This window comes from Narcine bancroftii, chromosome 3, assembly GCF_036971445.1.
Source record: "Narcine bancroftii isolate sNarBan1 chromosome 3, sNarBan1.hap1, whole genome shotgun sequence".
NCBI classification, from domain to species: Eukaryota; Metazoa; Chordata; class Chondrichthyes; order Torpediniformes; family Narcinidae; genus Narcine; species Narcine bancroftii.
In genome coordinates, this window is record NC_091471.1 from 78,263,616 (window position 1) to 78,282,094 (window position 18,479).

The 18,479-nt window shown below is 41.4% G+C and overlaps 1 protein-coding gene across 1 annotated transcript in view; it reads left to right on the plus strand.

The window, feature by feature from the left end:
* Positions 1 to 18,479, plus strand: part of itga1 (integrin, alpha 1) — a 285,994-nt gene that overhangs the window by 178,993 nt on the left and 88,522 nt on the right. The window contains exons 15-16 of the mRNA XM_069924322.1: positions 10,417 to 10,620; positions 18,042 to 18,172. Coding sequence (XP_069780423.1) covers positions 10,417 to 10,620; positions 18,042 to 18,172 — 335 coding nt within the window. The remainder of the gene's footprint in view (positions 1 to 10,416; positions 10,621 to 18,041; positions 18,173 to 18,479) is intronic.

The following is an 18,479-nucleotide window of genomic DNA, read 5'->3' on the forward strand; positions in this document are numbered from 1 at the left end:
ACCTTCAGGAAAATGAGGATGAAGGCATATTAACACCACCCCCTCCCCCAATATATTTCTGAAATGTTTCTAAGGATTTAACATCTTTCCTTAAATAAGAGTAACATTTCTATACTATACAGAGCTTCAGACATGGTTTTATCCATGCTCTTTATAATTACTTGGATATTCAATTTCCCTCGATATAAATGAACACCTTCCACTATCACACCTGTGGCCCTATGGCTATCTCATTCAATGTATTTAAGACATATGGATAGTGTTTTGCATAATGGGGAAATTGAGAGTTATGGGGAACAGTTGGGTAGTGGAGTTGAGTTTAATGCAGGATCAGCCATGATCTTGTTGAATGGGAGAGAAGACACAACAGATGAGATGGCTACTTTTGCTTCTGTCTCTTGTGCTCAATAGTTGTACCTTCATCTGTCAAACTACTCTTTGAATGTGATGAGGTTTCCGTCCTCACTCAGTGAATACTTTACCTACCACTCTCTGGGTTGATAAACACTTCATCTCCCCTCTAATCTTTCTAAAAATTGGCTTTTAATTTCTCATCACTCTTCTGAGCGAAATTGGCCCATTTTGTTTCCTCTGTCTACGCCCCTTGTAATTTTATACGTCTGGGTTAATTCTCCTTCCAGTCTTCTCATTGAGGCATTTTGTTTCACATAATTAGTAGGCACACCAAACATATAGGATAAAACTCTTGCAATGATCTTGTAAGCCCAGGTTTCTCCATCTTTGCTTGAGGCATGAGGGTCAGTGAGGGATCCTGCTTGAAAACTAAAATCAACTCCAGCCATCAGCACTCTCCTAGTATCCAGGTTGCAAAATCTCGAGGCACCCATGAGACCAGAATGAGGGACAGCTGCTTGGGCTGTTTCCTTTGCCTTCCTTAACCCTGCTCTGCCCTGAGATTACAAATCGAACTTTGTTGAAGGTGATAGAACTTGCAAAGGTTACAAGGTGAATATGGAGGGTGGTGGGCAGGAATGGAGGGGTGGGACCCCCATCTTTGCTCTGGGATGGAGTTGAAGGAATTAAGCGCACAGGTATGTCTTGAATAATGGTAGAATGGAAGCAACGCTTGTGGTAAAAGGAATTACTATCATAAGCACTACTGTGGATGTGTGGTTTATCTGAACAGATAAGATGAGCATGGAGCAACAAGGAGAGGTATGGTCAAAGTGGCTGAAGGAATCTACACACTTCCAATAGATGTGGAAGAGGAGAGGACTGGAGGGATATGGACCGGGTGCTGGTCAGTGGGACTAGGAGGGTGGGAATTTGTTACAGCATGGACTAGTAGGGCCGAGCTGGCCTGTTTTTGCAAGAAAGGATCCAAGGGTTATGTGGTTATGTGGGTTACTGGCCTTCCTTTTGAAATGGAGATAGAGAATTGGGAATATGAAAGGAAATGGACCATGTACAATATGAATATGCTGAAAAATTATAGTAGAAGTGAGGAAACTTGTGAGCTCTAAATGAGCAAAGACATTGATGTATCTGAAAATGAGGGAAAGAGAGGAACAGAGGACAGGATACACATTCCATTGAACACATGCTATGTAATGCTACTAGAACCATAGAACATTACAGCACAGAAACAGGCCCCTTCAGCTCTTCTAGTCTGTGCCAAAACATTTTTTTCCCTAGTCCCACTGACCTGCACTCAGTCCATACGTCTCCCATCCATGCACCTACCCAAATTCCTCTTGCACATTAAAATTGAGCCCGCAATCACCACTTCAAAAGGAAGCTTATTCCACACACCCACCTCTTTCTGTGTGAAGAAGTTCCCCCTAAACTTTTCCCCTTTCGCTCACTCTTAACCCATGCTCTCTGGTTAACCCTCAGTGGGAGAAGACTATCTGTATTTACTCTGTCTATCCCCCTCATAATTTTAAATAATGCTATCAAATCTCCCCTCATTCTTCTATGATCAAGGGAACAAAATTCTAATCTATTTATCCTTTTCCTGTAATTCAATTCCTGAAGTCAAGGCAATATTCCTCAGTGCCCAACCATTTGCCATTTATTCCTTTCTTGGTTTGTCCTTACAAAATGCAAAACCTCACACTTGTCTGCATTAAATTCCACCTGCCATTTTTCAGCCCATATTTCCAGTTGGTCCAGACCCCTCTGCAAACTCTGAAAACCTTCTTTGCTGTCCACAATGCCTCCAATCTTAGTGTCATCTGCAAACTTGCTGATCCAATTTACCACATTATTATCGAGATCATTGATACTCTCCTTCCCTCATTTCACTACCTTTAGTGAACTTGAATATAATGGGGAAAATAGACTGCCTTTATACTGAAGGCAACATTGAGGCAAGTTGCCTTTTCTCTTTGGACCAACGAAGGTTGAGAATTAACTTAAGATTATGAGGGGCTTGGATAGAGTAGCCAGTCAGCACCTTTTTTCTAAGGTGACAATAGCAAATATCAGAGTATATCTATTTAATGTAACTGGGGAAGTTTCAGGGAGATGTCAGAGGCAAGTTTTTAAAACTCAGACAAGTAGATGCCTGGAATGCATTGTTATGTGTGATGTTAGAGGCTGGTATAATAGGGACATTCAAAAGATTCTTAGATAGACACATGGATATAAGAAAAGTAGAGAGTTATAGGAGGAGTGAGGGGAAAAATTAGATTGTTGTGGAGTAGATTTACAAAGGTCAGCACAACATCCTGGGCTGAATGGCCTATACTGTGCTGTAATGCTCGATGTTCAACATTCAAACCTCATTAACTGAAGGGAAAATAAATATTTATTTCAGAAACAATGAAATCGCAGGACACAGAAAGATCCTGATTGTTGAAGGAAGTAATACAATTTTACTGATGGGAATTTAAATAAAGCTTAATGTAATAAATCATCAGGCCACTGTTCACTACGATAGCCTGTGGGTGCAAAAATGCAAGAAATTTGATTTTAATGAGTTTGGGCAATGCAGTTCAGACTGTTTATACCATGTGGGTTGTAGAATAGTGAGGTTGTAGAAACCACCCAGCCACATTCCAGGATGAATATACTTTCATCTGCACTGATCAAAGTTTGAACTTCATTCTCAGACTGAGAATGTACATGTGTCCCTTTTACTGCCAAATTCAAAAGAATGATTCAATGCAGTTAGGCATAACAAAATTGACTCAAACACAGAAAAACAGGTTCTTTCTTGACATGTTTCTCCATCATCAAGGAATATCCTTATTCAGCCAAACACAATTTAAACCAAGTAAATGTTTTGTTTCACCTTCATTGATTTTTAGTGCTTTGCAAGTTTCATTTTACATTTAACCAAACATAATGTGGATACATTTATCACATTTACCTGAGGGAGAATCTGAGGAACAAACTGTATTGAAAATGAATCGAATGGTTTGTTAAATTAAAAAAAATTAAGATAAAACATGAAGATATATGTTGAAGCAGAATTAAATGATAGTCCAGAAAGGTCATTTTGAAAATCCCTTCTAGATAAATAGTAGCCTAAAAAGACAGATTAATGTAGTTCTGTGGAGGTTGTCGATGCCAAATGTACAGTGTTCTCTCAACAGCTTTGTTGTATCACAAATATAGGCTGAAGACATTATACATGATAAAATTGGCTTTGCTGATTCAGCACAAGGCCACATCATGTTTTAGTTTAAATTCATTGATGTGGTGTGCATAAACTTTGTTCTACACAACAGAATATTTGGATATCTATTTAAGCAAAGATCCCTTAAAAGGAGCTCTTTTATCCTGGCCTGAATTAATTCAATAAATCCTTGATGTTGGATTAAAGTGGATGCGATATATTGGAATTTGTTCGCCCAAAAGTCGTGGCTCCAATTAAAAGCAATAAGCTACCTCAATGAACCCTTCCCACTCTTTCCCCTACTTCTTATAATTCTGTATTTTTTTACACTTTGTGTGCAGAAGTGTTGTGTGCAGATTTGGTTAGCCACTTGTAGGAAGAAAATTGTTATGCTTTGAGAGGGTGCAGAAAAGATTCATGAAAATGTTGCCAGGACTAGAAACTTAAATTATAAGGGTAGGCTGGTACTTTTCTCCCAGAGCACAGGAGGCTGAGGAAGACTTTATAGTGGCATACATTAGGTAATCAGTCGTATGCTTTTTCTGTAGAGTAGGGGAATCTGAAACTAGAGGAGGATAGAAGATATAAAAACGGGGCTTCTTTTCCACAGGAAGGGCAGTGGGTAAAAGATATAAAAAAGGGGCTTCTTTTCCACAGGAAGGGCAGAGGATAGATGCAGCTGGAGGAAGTGGTGGAGAGCTCAAAATGGTAATTTTCTAAAGACATTAAGATGGGTACATGGATAGGAAAGATTTAGCAGGCTATGTGCTGAATGCAGGCAAATGGGACTGGCTTGCTCAAAAGGTTTGGCTAAAGGATCTATTTCCATGCTGTAGAATTTTTTGACTACCAGATAATCAGTAAATTGTCAAGTGCTCAACTATGATGTCATGATAATGAATATGTATGAGATGTACCGGAAAGTCACGTGGTATGAGAGAGAGATAAGTACACAAGCAGGAGAACAAAGGAAACGGGAGAATAAAAAGCCACAGAGAAGTTTACCTGATAAACTTGTGTTTAATGTTTTATTAACTTCACATTTCGGGCCACAAATGTGACATTGGCGACGAGGATGAAAGAAGCTTGAAGAAAATTAAAGACTAAACAAGATTACAGAGGATTACAGACAACTTCAAGGTGATAAGAATTTTCTCTGTGACTCAGAACTTTTGGAGCTGGAATATTTCCTCATGGCTGGTGCAGACGGTGACTTTCTAACACATAATGGAATTGCTCATTTTGACCCGACTGGTGATGCAAGTACTGTAAGTGTGAAGTGGAAGGCATGGCTGGAAGAATTTGAATCCTACGCCGAAAGTCGTGGCCTATTTCTAGATACCGGTACAGTTGAACAAAAAGCGCAGAGGAGGGCGTTACTTCTTTTCACTGCAGGACCCTCAGTTCGGGAAACATTTAAGACACTTTTGAATACTGGAAGGAAGGATGAGTACCGGAAAGCGGTAGATGCATTAAATGCACACTATATAGTGACACCGAATGCTACATTTCAATGCCATTTGTTTCGGAGAACGAGACAAGAAGATGGCCAGACAATTGCTCAGTACGTGACGAGACTACGCCAGCTAGCTGTTGGATGCAATTACATGCCAGCTGATTTGGACAACCAATTATTGGATCAAGTCGTACAGCACTGTAGATCAGATAAACTCAGAAGACGTCTACTGGAAAGAGGGAGTGAGTTGGAACTCACCGATGCTTTAACCATTGCTGCTGCATTAGAGGCTGTTGAAGGGCAATTTCATACCATGACCCTGAAAGACAAATCAAGCCAGCAAATTAAGAGGCTCTCACATCGCCATAATCAGCCAAGATATACGCCGACACAGGACGTGGAGTGTTATCGATGTGGAAACCGAGGTCACTTTGGAAAAGACCCATATTGCCCGGCCAAAGGCAAAGTTTGCAGAAAGTGTGGAGGTAAGGACTAATTTGCAAAGAAGTGCAAAAGCATGTCCAATGCAGACCAGAAGAGGAAGAGTACAACTTCCAAAGACAAAGCCTGGAGGAAAGGAAAGTATCCTGGAAAGAAAGATACCATTCGCCAGATAGACGGTGACGATGATGATACCCAGGAGGAACAGAGTTGTTACCAATTTACGTTGAATGAAGTACATCATGAGAAGGTCCCAGTGATCATTGGTAGAGTGACAGTGCAGGTCAATGTAGACTCAGGCAGTGACAGTAATGTGATTGATCGACATTTATGGGAGAAGTTGAAAAGGAAAAAGATAATCTGTACCTCAAAGAAGTGTTCCAAGAAACTGTATCCATACACAGCAACCAAGCCATTGCAGACCATTGGATGTTTTACTGCAACTGTTGAAGCTGGAGATAAGTACACCGAAGCAGAGTTTATGGTCATAGAAGAGAGGGGAGAACCATTGCTGAGTAGAAGCACAGCGCAAGACCTGGCGATACTTCATATTGGAGCTTGTGTCAATTCAATTCAGTCATACGAGGATATGAAGCAAGAATTCCCCACAGTCTTCCAAGGAGTAGGAAAGCTGAAAGGTCGACAATTGAAGCTAGCGGTAAATGAAACAGTCAAACCCAAGGCACAACCAATGCGCTGAACTCCGTTTGGACTTCGTGGGAAAGTCGAAGCCAAAATTAAAGAATTGATCGAACAAGACATTATTGAACCGGTGGAACATTCGACACAATAGGTCAGTCCCGTAGTGATTGTGCCCAAACCAAAGGGTGACATAAGACTATGTGTTGACATGAGAATGGCCAATGAAGCTATAATTAGAGAACGACACCCTATACCAACAGTGGAGGAAATACTTCAAGAACTAACTACCAGCAAGGTATTCTCAAAAATTGATCTGAAATGGGGCTATTATCAATTAGAGCTGGATCCAGGTTCCCGAGATGTAACTACATTTGTGACTCACTGTGGATTGTATCGTTACAAGAGACTATCATTTGGAATTAATGCAGCTTCGGAGATCTACCAGTATGAAATCCATCGAGTGATTCAAGGCATTCCTGGAGTTGCCAACATTTCTGACGACATCATAGTCCATGCACCAACGAAGGAAGAGCATGACAAACGGTTGAGACGTGTACTATCTAGACTACAGGAGGCAGGCCTTACCGTGAATGGAAACAAGTGCCAGTTCGGTGTGTCAGAAATGGACTTCATGGGACACAGACTTACACGGGAAGGACTAAACCCTGCAGAGGCCAAGGTGAAAGCTATTGAAGAGATACGTGCACCTCAGAACGCAACAGAGGTGAGGAGTTTCCTAGGATTGGTCAATTTTTGTGCAAAGTTCATTCCTAATTTCGCTACAGTGGCAGAACCACTAAGGAAACTAACCAGGAAAGGTGTACCATTTCATTTTGGATCTGAGCAGAAGAAAGCGTTCACAGCGCTGAAGCAAAGCCTGACAGATGCAAAAACTCTTGGATATTACGATCCGGTGGCATCAACCAAAGTCATAGCGGATGCCAGCCAGGTTGGATTAGGAGCCGTGTTGGTCCAGATGCATGATGGAGGACCAAGAATCATTGCCTATGCCAGCAGATCGTTATCAGATGTGGAAAGAAGATACTCTCAGACAGAGAAAGAAGCACTCGGACTTGTATGGGCCTGTGAGAGGTTCCATGCATATTTATACGGCATTGAATTTGAACTCATCACAGATCATAAGCCATTAGAGGTGATCTATGCACCTAGATCCAAACCATGTGCCAGAATAGAGAGATGGGTACTCAGACTACAACCCTACAAATATAAAGTAATCCACATTGCAGGGAAAGCAAACATTGCTGATCCGCTGTCCAGATTGGTGAAGGATGGTGGTCCACAATCCAAGTCAGAATTGGGAACAGAAACAGAGAGCTTTATACGCTTCGTAGCTATTCAGGCGACACCAAAAGCTGTGACTACGAAGGAAGTCGAGAGAGAATCCGAACATGATCCAGAACTCCAGGAAGTAAGAGAATGCATACAGAGTGGACAATGGGACAAGTGTACTCACAAGGCTTACATTCCCATTAGAGACGAACTTTGTTGCATCGGACAGTGTGTATTGAGAGGTTGCAGATTGGTGATTCCGCAAAGATTGAGACCGAAGGTCGTATCCTTAGCGCATGAAGGACACCTAGGCATTGTTGGTACCAAGCAAAACCTCAGGACCAAGGTATGGTGGCCAAGTTGTGATAAAGACGCAGAGAAATTTGTTAAAACTTGTCACGGATGTCAAATCACAAGTAGGAGTAATCTGCCAGAACCGATCCGGAGTACGCAACTTCCGACAGGACCATGGATCGACGTAGCTGTTGATTTTCTTGGACCTTTACCGACGGGTGAATCAATTATGGTAGTGATAGATTACTACAGCAGATACTATGAGTACGTGGTGTTGAAGTCCACAACCACTGAAAAAACAATACAAGCGTTAGCAGAGATATTCGCAAGATATGGATTACCTGTTACATTATACTCTGACAATGGTCCACAATTCATTTCAGAGACATTTGCAGAATACATGAGGACCACAGGTATCCACCATCATAAAGTAACTCCGAAATGGCCGCAAGCCAATGGAGAAGTAGAGAGACAAAATCAGTCCATTGAAAAACGATTGAGGATTGCACACGCAGAAGGACAAAATTGGCGAGAAGCATTGCTATCTTATGTGGCTGTCTATCGAGCAACGACTCATGCAACCACTGGAAAAAGTCCTGCAGAAGCATTTTTTGGGAGAAAAATCCGCACAAAAATGCCAGAAATAAAGGAAATCCGAGACGACCAAGAGATGAGGGACCACGATGCTGAAAAGAAAGGTGCAGCAAAGCTGTACACAGATTCGAAACGTGGAGCCAAGTACTCAGACATCATGCCAGGAGATAATGTTCTAGTGAGGCATAAAACTGGTGGTAAGCTAGAAACACCTTATTACCATCAACCCTATTCTGTCGTATCCAGAAGTGGCAGTATGGTGACAGTCAAGTCTCCGACTGGAGTCCTGTATAAGAGAAATGTCTCAGATGTAAAAAGGTACCAGTCCAGAGATACATCGAGCGAAGAGGTTGAAAGGCCAATACGAGATGCTGAAACTGAGAGACCTGATGATGTTCCAGAGGCAGTTACCAGCACTCCTGATGAAGTGACTAGAGCGCCAGAAACACTCGAAGCCGTGGCGAGCAGTATGTCCGACGCTGAGAGTGAACAACCGAGAAGCGACGACAATATCGCAGGCAGGCCGAAACGAAACCGGAAAGTGCCCAAACGATACGAAGACTTTGTGCCATAGTTTAATAAGAACTTTGGGACAGTATTTTAATCTTATATCATAAAGTGCATGTATGAGTGCTGTAGGAAGTAAATTTTATGTAGTTGAGTTATAGTATTACCATTAGTTACGATGTTTGTATGTTTCCGAGGGATATTGGTAAGTGAAGGTAAAGTTTATTTCTGATTAAAGGAGGGATGTCATGATAATGAATATGTATGAGATGTACCGGAAGTCACGTGGTATGAGAGAGAGATAAGAACACAAGCAGGAGAACAAAGGAAACGGGAGAATAAAAGACACTAAGAAGTTTACCTGATAAACTTGTGTTTAATGTTTTATTAACTTCACATTTCGGGCCACAAATGTGACATATGAGTCTTTAAATATATTTTGTTCCATTGAATGAATATAATATATAGATTTTTATACCGTATGTTTTGGCATATAAGACAACCTTCAGATAAGATGGGTCCCCATTTTCAGCCAGAATTTCATGGTTTTATCATGTATTAGCCATATAAGACGACCTGGCAATTTTCTGCTTGACGCCTCAAGGAACATGGCAGAGAATGGAGTCCAGGCCTCCCAGCAACAACCCAAACTTTGCTACAATACCCCAGTCACCAAGTAACAAATCGGTAAATTAAGCAAGCAAATGATTACAGTAATAATTTTTTTAAAACCCTTTGCTTCTGGCTGTGAAAATCCAAGTCTTCTGGTTCGGCACCAGCTGGAGTTGGTGACTCCATCTGCAACATCAGGTGCGGTGTTATCTTGTTCAGTTATAGTGGTGGTGGGCTGATGTTAGGACCAGTTCACTTTTCCAGTGTGTTTTTTGGGTGCTTCAACCCACACCCACACCCACCCCCCCCCCCGATTAAATAGAAATTGCAAATATATCCAAGTAAACTTTGTCTAGAGTTTCCTCCCTAATCATTAATGCTAATTCAGTAGGCATAGGCAAGTTGTGATCTGTTTCTTCAACTTCTTGTCATTGATTTCAATGGAATGAATTTTAATTGGCAAGTTCAACATCAAGGATAAAACTCATGAAAACTGCACACGTTGTGATTGATTTATTTGGTTTTTAAGAAGTATTTATTCCACAAATCATGCAGTTTTTTTCATTGTTCATATGTTAAGGTCTTAGTACTTGTGTAGGTTCCTGAAACATTTCAGGCATTTTAAACAGTATAATTGTTGAATGACTGTGGAAAACAAAGATGTTGCATCCTGAATACCTTTTGGAGTATTTTTTAATGGATTTTGGGCTACTGTTCACAAAAATCACCTTAACGTTATCCTATCATATACCATTTTTTGGATATAACCTAATTTTGTGATTTCCTATCATATTTTTCACAATTTGTTCTTGGTTTAAGTGTAATCATTTTTTCAAAAATGTGCATTGTAATTTATATCCCATGTTCTCTTATAAATAGGACTGAGATTTCTACATTTTCAAAATGAGAGAACAGGATGAAAAAGTAATAGAAGTGATTCCATGCTTATTGTGAATATTAATAGTGCTTGTTTTTTCTCTGGTACTTTTTAAAGGCTACAGGTGAAGGCCCCAAGTGCTCTCAGTCCATCTGGGAACCGTGTGGTTCCCGCTTTGGAACAGCCATAACTGCAGTTTCAGACCTAAATCTTGATAACTACAATGATGTTGCAATTGGAGCCCCTTTGGAAGGGAACCACCAGGGGGCAGTCTACCTCTTCCATGGATCTGGCACAACAATTAACAAAAAGCATTCACAGGTTTGGTGTTGATTTATTTGATTTTTAACAAGTATTTATTCCACAAATCATGCAGTGTTTTTCATTGTTCATATGTTAAGGTCTTAGTACTTGTGTAGGTTCCTGAAACATTTCAGGCATTTTAAACAGTAAAATTGTTGAATGACTGTGGAAAACAAAGATGTTGCATCCTGAATACCTTTTGGTGTATTTTTTAATGGATTTTGGGCTACTGTTCACGAAAATAACCTTAACGTTATCCTATCATATACCATTTTTTGGATATAACCTAATTTTGTGATTTCCTATCATATTTTAAATCTACTACCATATTGCCCATAAAGCAAACTGTTTTGGTCAGTCCAACCATGATTCGACATATACTCAGTGCAGGTGCTATGCCTGGACATGTCGCAGGCCTGGGCATGCTTGGAAAGCATTTAAAGATGTTTTTGAGAATTTTCTTGGCATCTACAGAGCACCAAACTACATCCAGTTGATTGACAACATGCTTGAAGCAAGCAAAACCATGACACAAAACATATTGGTAAAAATTAATTTTCTGAATTTGGACTACTTCCCCACTGCAGTCAGTGTTGAAAATGGTGAAAGGTTTCACCAGGACAATACGTCCATGAAAAGTGATATCATAGAAACTGAAATCCATTAATACTGGATAACTATTGTTTGGCATTGACATGAGAGGCATCAGATGCTGAGCACAAACGAAAATTAGTAGCAAAATATTTTTAGATCAGTTGAATGAATGCAATTGTCAGCATTATTATACAATGATATATGATAAATTCAATAAAAGTTGATGTTTCTCCAACTTCCTACATGATACAGAAAATCTGAAATTATCTTGAAGTTAGCTTGAAGTTGTCATCATAATCCCCATTTTTTTTTAAATCATGAAGCAAACATTTTTTGAAACTATTTGTTGCCCAGTGTAATTAAAACAAAGAATGCTGGAAATACCCAGAAGGGTATATAAAACATAACAGCACAGTACAGGCCCTTTAGCTCACAATGTTGTGCCAACCTATATAAACCCACTTCACAATTATCTAATTTTTTCCCTGCTCCAACACCATAATCCTCTATTTGTGTTAGCATTTGTGGAAAAAGAAGAAGAGCGGTAAGGTTAGTGCAGTGGTTAGCACAATGCTGTTACAGCACCAGTAACCTGGGTTCTTGATGAAAAAAGAATTCAATTAGATACCCTCTTAACCTCCTACCACAGTTACAGCATCACCAACCTGGGTTAATGGTTTAATTGGCTTCCCCACTATCTACCCTTGCCTGCATCTCGTCTATTTCCTGCCTAAATTAGTGTAGTTACAACGCTTTTACAATGCCAATGACTGTGTTTCGAATCCAGCGCTATCTGTAAGGAGTTTGTACGTTCCCCCCACCCATGTCTGCGTTGGTTTCCTCCAGGTGCTCTGGTTTCCTCCCACTCTTCAAATCATACAGATGTTATAGGGTCATTGGGTGGCACGGGCTCAAATAAACCTTTAATACAAGGAAGGGAAGAATAAAAAGATAGATGTTTAGTTCATGGAACTGAATGACTTTTATCCTAATTTTGATCTCTTGGAAATGATGGTTTAGGTTATAAGGGGGGAATATTTTTTTAAAATAGTTTGATTTATGGAATCAATAACTCAGAGTGGTCTCCCTAATTTGTCAAAGGAAAGTTGATTTGTTAATATTTATATAAGTACATTTATAATTTAAAGTGTACCTTACTGATCAATCATGTCCGAAAAAATAGTTTGGATGTTATTTCAATGTTACACCTTAGAATATTTAATGGTTTGATCACATAGTTAAATTGTTGCAATCGCATACTTCCCCGGGTCAGGAGCGGTGCAGTCGTCATTGATGACATAATCGAAGCGAGGCATGGGAGTAATAACACGAATGCACAGGTTAGTTGAACATTCAGCATAGGAGTGATGGATCTCAGACGCAGGAGGAGGAGAGTGAGAGTGTCAGGATCACCCGTGTGGCGGTGAGCCAATGGGAAGGTCAGAGGGGTTTGGCTGGGTGGTGTTTGAGGAGTTGAAGAATGCAATGTTGTGTCTGAAGAGCCTGAAGAAAGTCTACTCCATTGTGTGCTGATTGAAATGAGTGTGTATTCTTTGTGTTTAAACTGGAGTAAATCAGTGACATTTCAAGTGGTGACCCCTCTGTGAGTTCACAGCACCTTCTAATTTAAAATGGATAATGACAAGGATGAACCCCTTACAGGAGCAGATGGGGAGGTCAAACTGGAGACATTCCCCCCCCCCTTTATTAATAATGCATCAGCGTGGTTCATGATCTGCCCTCACTGTATGAGTCAGAAGGCGAAATGCGGTTTACTTGTGCTGCGTCTTCCAGAGCAGATTTCCCGTGAAATGAAGGATGCTTTAGTGGATCAGGATGGTAATCTCCCATACAACATGCTTAAGGTGGATATTCTGTGGCGTACTCAGTCATCTAGGGAGACTCGTATTGCCCAATTACTAGCTGATAACAGCCTAAGTGAAAGGCAACCATCAGAAATGTTGAGAAGGTGGCACAGGCCAGCTGGAACAGATTCTGTGGAAGGGGTTGGGTTTTTTTTGGAAACAGAGATTCCTCCAAGTTTTACCTCTTATTGGTCAAGGACATTTGATGAGTGTCCTTTGGATGACCACCATCAATCAGTTGACAGATCATGCCAACCTCATTATGTCCACTATTTCTGAAATGAAGATAGGATTGGCTAGCCAGCAGAAGCAAATGAAGATGGGGAGGTGCTTTCTGTGCCTCGTGAAATGCTAGCACCTTATCAGTCGAAGATGTTGCCAGAACTTTATCCATTGAAAATAACTGAGTTGGAGCAGCAAATGCAGCACTGACTCAGGATCACGCGTGCGGCGGTCAGCCAATGAGAAGGGCAGAGGGGTTTGGCTGGGTGGTGTTTGGGGAGTTGAAGAATGCAATGTTGTGTCTGAAGAGCATGAAGAAAGTCGACTCCACTGTGTGCTGAAAGAAACGAGTGAGTGTATTCTTTTATTGTGTGTAAGCTGGGTAATTCAGTGATGTTACAAAATTACATTACCTAAATCTGTAAAGACATTGATAACTAGCTCAAAATATATGTAGTTAATTCTTCCTTTCACGGAAGTGAGCAATGAATGTTCTTTACCGCATGTCAACGTTTTACTGAGGTGCTACTAATGCTATGTCCTTTTAACATGAGCCAAAGTGTTCCGCAGCTAGATTTTTGAAATAAGACAAGATGACTTCGATAGAACACTAAATTGTTTCTCCAGCATTACACTGCCAAAAATGAATCCTGTATGAAGGTGCTTTCAATGCAATGGCAGATATCCATCTGTCCTTCCCCACCCCCACACCCATAATCCCCAATGCTATATCACTGACCATACCAATCATTCAGCAACCAACTCTCTCCCCAACTTCCAATGTCCACCACAGACCTTGATATCAAATGTCCAATAGTCTTCATCCTCCTATGTCCATCTCCATTCCGTGATCTCCAGTTCTCTTCTCTAAAACCACTTTTAGGTGTTCCCAGGAAGATTATGCACAGGCAGGCACAGCTAGCAGAGTTCAGCTGGCACATTTAGGTGGCCACGGAGTTGGACGCCTTTCTGGCACTTGAACGTGCCAGCTGAATGGTAGCAGTATAGCAGCTAAAGCTGGCTACTTGGGACAGTGGCCTCGTCCTGCCCATGCTGCCTTGACATCATTTACAGCATGTCAAGGCATGACTGACAACTCATGCATGACTTGATTCGTGCTGCCGGTGCCTCTCCCTCGCCCGCCCGACTCGTGCTGCCAGTACCTCCCCCTCGCCCACCCAATTCGCGCTGCCGGTGCCTCCCCCTCGCCCGCCCGACTCGCGCTGCCGGTGCCTCCCCCTCGCTCGTCCGACTCGCGCTGCCGGTGCCTCCCCCTCGCCCGTCCGACTCGCGCGGCCGGTGCCTCCCCCTCGCCCGCCTATGATGATAGGTGGAGTAAATAGGAAATAGTGTAGCAAAGGTGTACAAAGCAGAATGTATATGTTTAATATAAGGGATAGGAGGTTTAGCAGGAACCTAAGGGAGATTTATTTCACCAGGAGGTTGGCTGGAATCCAAAGACACTATCCTAAAGGAGTTATAAGGGATAGGAGGTTTAGCAGGAACCTAAGGGAGATTTATTTCACCAGGAGGTTGGCTGGAATCCAAAGACACTATCCTAAAGGAGTTATAAGGGATAGGAGGTTTAGCAGGAACCTAAGGGAGATTTATTTCACCAGGAGGTTGGCTGGAATCCAAAGACACTATCCTAAAGGAGTTATAAGGGATAGGAGGTTTAGCAGGAACCTAAGGGAGATTTATTTCACCAGGAGGTTGGCTGGAATCCAAAGACACTATCCTAAAGGAGTTATAAGGGATAGGAGGTTTAGCAGGAACCTAAGGGAGATTTATTTCACCAGGAGGTTGGCTGGAATCCAAAGACACTATCCTAAAGGAGTTATAAGGGATAGGAGGTTTAGCAGGAACCTAAGGGAGATTTATTTCACCAGGAGGTTGGCTGGAATCCAAAGACACTATCCTAAAGGAGTTATAAGGGATAGGAGGTTTAGCAGGAACCTAAGGGAGATTTATTTCACCAGGAGGTTGGCTGGAATCCAAAGACACTATCCTAAAGGAGTTATAAGGGATAGGAGGTTTAGCAGGAACCTAAGGGAGATTTATTTCACCAGGAGGTTGGCTGGAATCCAAAGACACTATCCTAAAGGAGTTATAAGGGATAGGAGGTTTAGCAGGAACCTAAGGGAGATTTATTTCACCAGGAGGTTGGCTGGAATCCAAAGACACTATCCTAAAGGAGTTATAAGGGATAGGAGGTTTAGCAGGAACCTAAGGGAGATTTATTTCACCAGGAGGTTGGCTGGAATCCAAAGACACTATCCTAAAGGAGTTATAAGGGATAGGAGGTTTAGCAGGAACCTAAGGGAGATTTATTTCACCAGGAGGTTGGCTGGAATCCAAAGACACTATCCTAAAGGAGTTATAAGGGATAGGAGGTTTAGCAGGAACCTAAGGGAGATTTATTTCACCAGGAGGTTGGCTGGAATCCAAAGACACTATCCTAAAGGAGTTATAAGGGATAGGAGGTTTAGCAGGAACCTAAGGGAGATTTATTTCACCAGGAGGTTGGCTGGAATCCAAAGACACTATCTTAAAGGAGTTATAAGGGATAGGAGGTTTAGCAGGAACCTAAGGGAGATTTATTTCACCAAGAGGTTGGCTGGAATCCAAAGACACTATCCTAAAGGAGTTATAAGGGATAGGAGGTTTAGCAGGAACCTAAGGGAGATTTATTTCACCAGGAGGTTGGCTGGAATCCAAAGACACTATCCTAAAGGAGTTATGAGACAGCAACTCATTTAGAAATGCCTTGATGAGCATTTGAATTATTGAGTTATGAAGGGATCCAGGCCACTTGGGTGAAGAAGGGCTGAGTACCTATAGGAACTCAATGGTCAAAGTAGAAAGACTCTATGACTTCTGAGGCCAACTTAATCGCAGGACAAAATCATCTGAACAATTCTTCACAAAGCTTTACCCTCAGCTGGAATAGAACAGAAGGGATTGAGGTTTTTGACTTCTGGACAAAAATGGAAAGCACGTTAAATTATGGAGGTGTATAACACCATAAGGGGCATGGATAAAGGGAATGCTCACAGTCTATTTCCCAGGTTAGATTATTCTAAAACTCGAGACCATAGGTTTAAGGTGGAATGGAAGATCTGAGGGCCACCCAGAAGGTGGTCTGCATCTGAAGCGAGCTGCCAGAGGAAGCGATAGGAGCGGGTACAATCACAGCACACCTGGACAGTTAAGGAGGGCTTCGATTGTTATGGACCAAATGTAGGCAAATAGGACTAGCCCAGAATTCCAACTTAGTCGATATGGACATGTTAGGCTGAAGAATCTGCTCTGTGCTGTATGACTCTGTGACTCAATTAAATATTTTGATTCAGTTTTCCAAAGATGAAATTAATTCAACAATAAAAATAAATGGCACCGTTGGCGTAGCAGCTAGCGCAACGCCTTTACAGCACCACCGGACTGGGGTTTGAATCCCGTGTTGTCTGAAAGGAGTTTGAACTTCTCCCTGTGTCTGCATGAGTTTTCTCCGGGGGCACTGATTTCCTCCCACACTTCAAAAAAACAATTTGGTGTAGGTTAATGGTGTAAATTGGGCAGCATGGACTTGTAGGGCCAAATTGGCTTGTTACAGTGCTCTTTGTCTAAATTTAATTTTAAAAATCTTTGGTAGTAAACAAGAAATCTGCAGATGCTGGGATCTAGTTCAGTATTAACTTTGACTTTGTCATAAAGGTGGCTCATGCATAAGGTGAAAATAAACTAGATTCAGCTGCCATCATTACTTTCTGCTTGCATTCCAAAGGTTCAAGAAGCAGGTCAAGTATTGGATATCTATTTACCTGTCGCCATTAACACTATTACAGCATTAAAAATTAGATCATGTATAAAATCTGTCTAACAATACAATGCAACATAACAATCAATATTCAGAAACCAGGCAATGGTACAAGGAGACAGTTTACATCTTGATGTTATAAAAACGCCGCCAGTTATGGGAGAAGAAGATGATTCTCCAAACCTGAGGGCCTGCTGCAGTCTCTGCTCGTGCAGCCTTCAACAGGTCAGATTTCAGACACCCTCACAGATGTTAAGTTCACCAGCAGCCAGTATAAGTTCCCGCATTCAGTGCCTTCCCGTGAAGCCCAGACATCATGGCCTTAAGTCCTCCATATTGTTCATGGAGCCTAGGCATGCCTTTCCCAGCCTCTTAACCCGGCACAGCTTCTCAACCCTCATTGGTGCCGGTCGCCATCTCTGACTCCGCCATTCATCTTTCCACTCAGCCCAACAGTTGACACTTCCGACAACGCTTTCACAGAGCTAAAGAATTGCCACTTCCAGCGTTGCAGCAACTCAGCTTCCTCCGCTCGGCCAAGCCTGAAGCTCCGTTCTTCTGTTGGGTGAGCTCCACAGCTCTTGCAGCAGCTGCTCGGATCCACTCCCGTTCAGCGTGTTTCACAGGCAACACACGACTCCTTGCAGTCCAATGTCCCCTTTCCTCCAATTAAAAGTTGTACGTAGTTCCAAACATCTAATTTCTTGCAACAACTGTGGTCAGAGGTAGCAGACAGGTCTGCGCCGCCAGTTTCATTCCAAGTCTGGGTCTGTCGCTGCCATCTTTAATCATCAGTGAACAGTATTGAAAACCATCAATCCAAGACAGAAACAAACAAGTTTTTTTTTAAATGACACCACAATAACTAACGTCCACTGAATGACAGGGAGGAGTTTTTGATCATTACATATTTTAAATTACTTAAATTTATTTGCTCCTAGCGCATTTCTGCATCTTCACCGAATGAAAATTTCAAATATTTTGGCCAATCGATAGATGGGCAGCTGGATTTGAATGATGATGGTCTCGTGGACCTTACCATTGGAGCAATAGGTGGTGCCGCCCTCTTCTGGTTTGTAGTAGTTTTGCATTGTAGCTATTGTGTGGCCTGCATATGCACAATGTTTCTTTCTTTTTAAAATATTTTTATTGAGTTTAATATATAGCATAAATATAAAATTGACATTTACATAATAATTCATTTGTATACAAATAAACGTGCACAAAAAGAACCAATCAATGAAAAAAAGTAGATAAAACTGCATGAATAAAGCTTGTAATATCTCAAAAATCCATGTACCCATGCTAAACCCATTTATTAAAATGTGTAAATATAAAAACTAAAACTAACTCTAATCTAACCCCTCCCTCTAATCAAG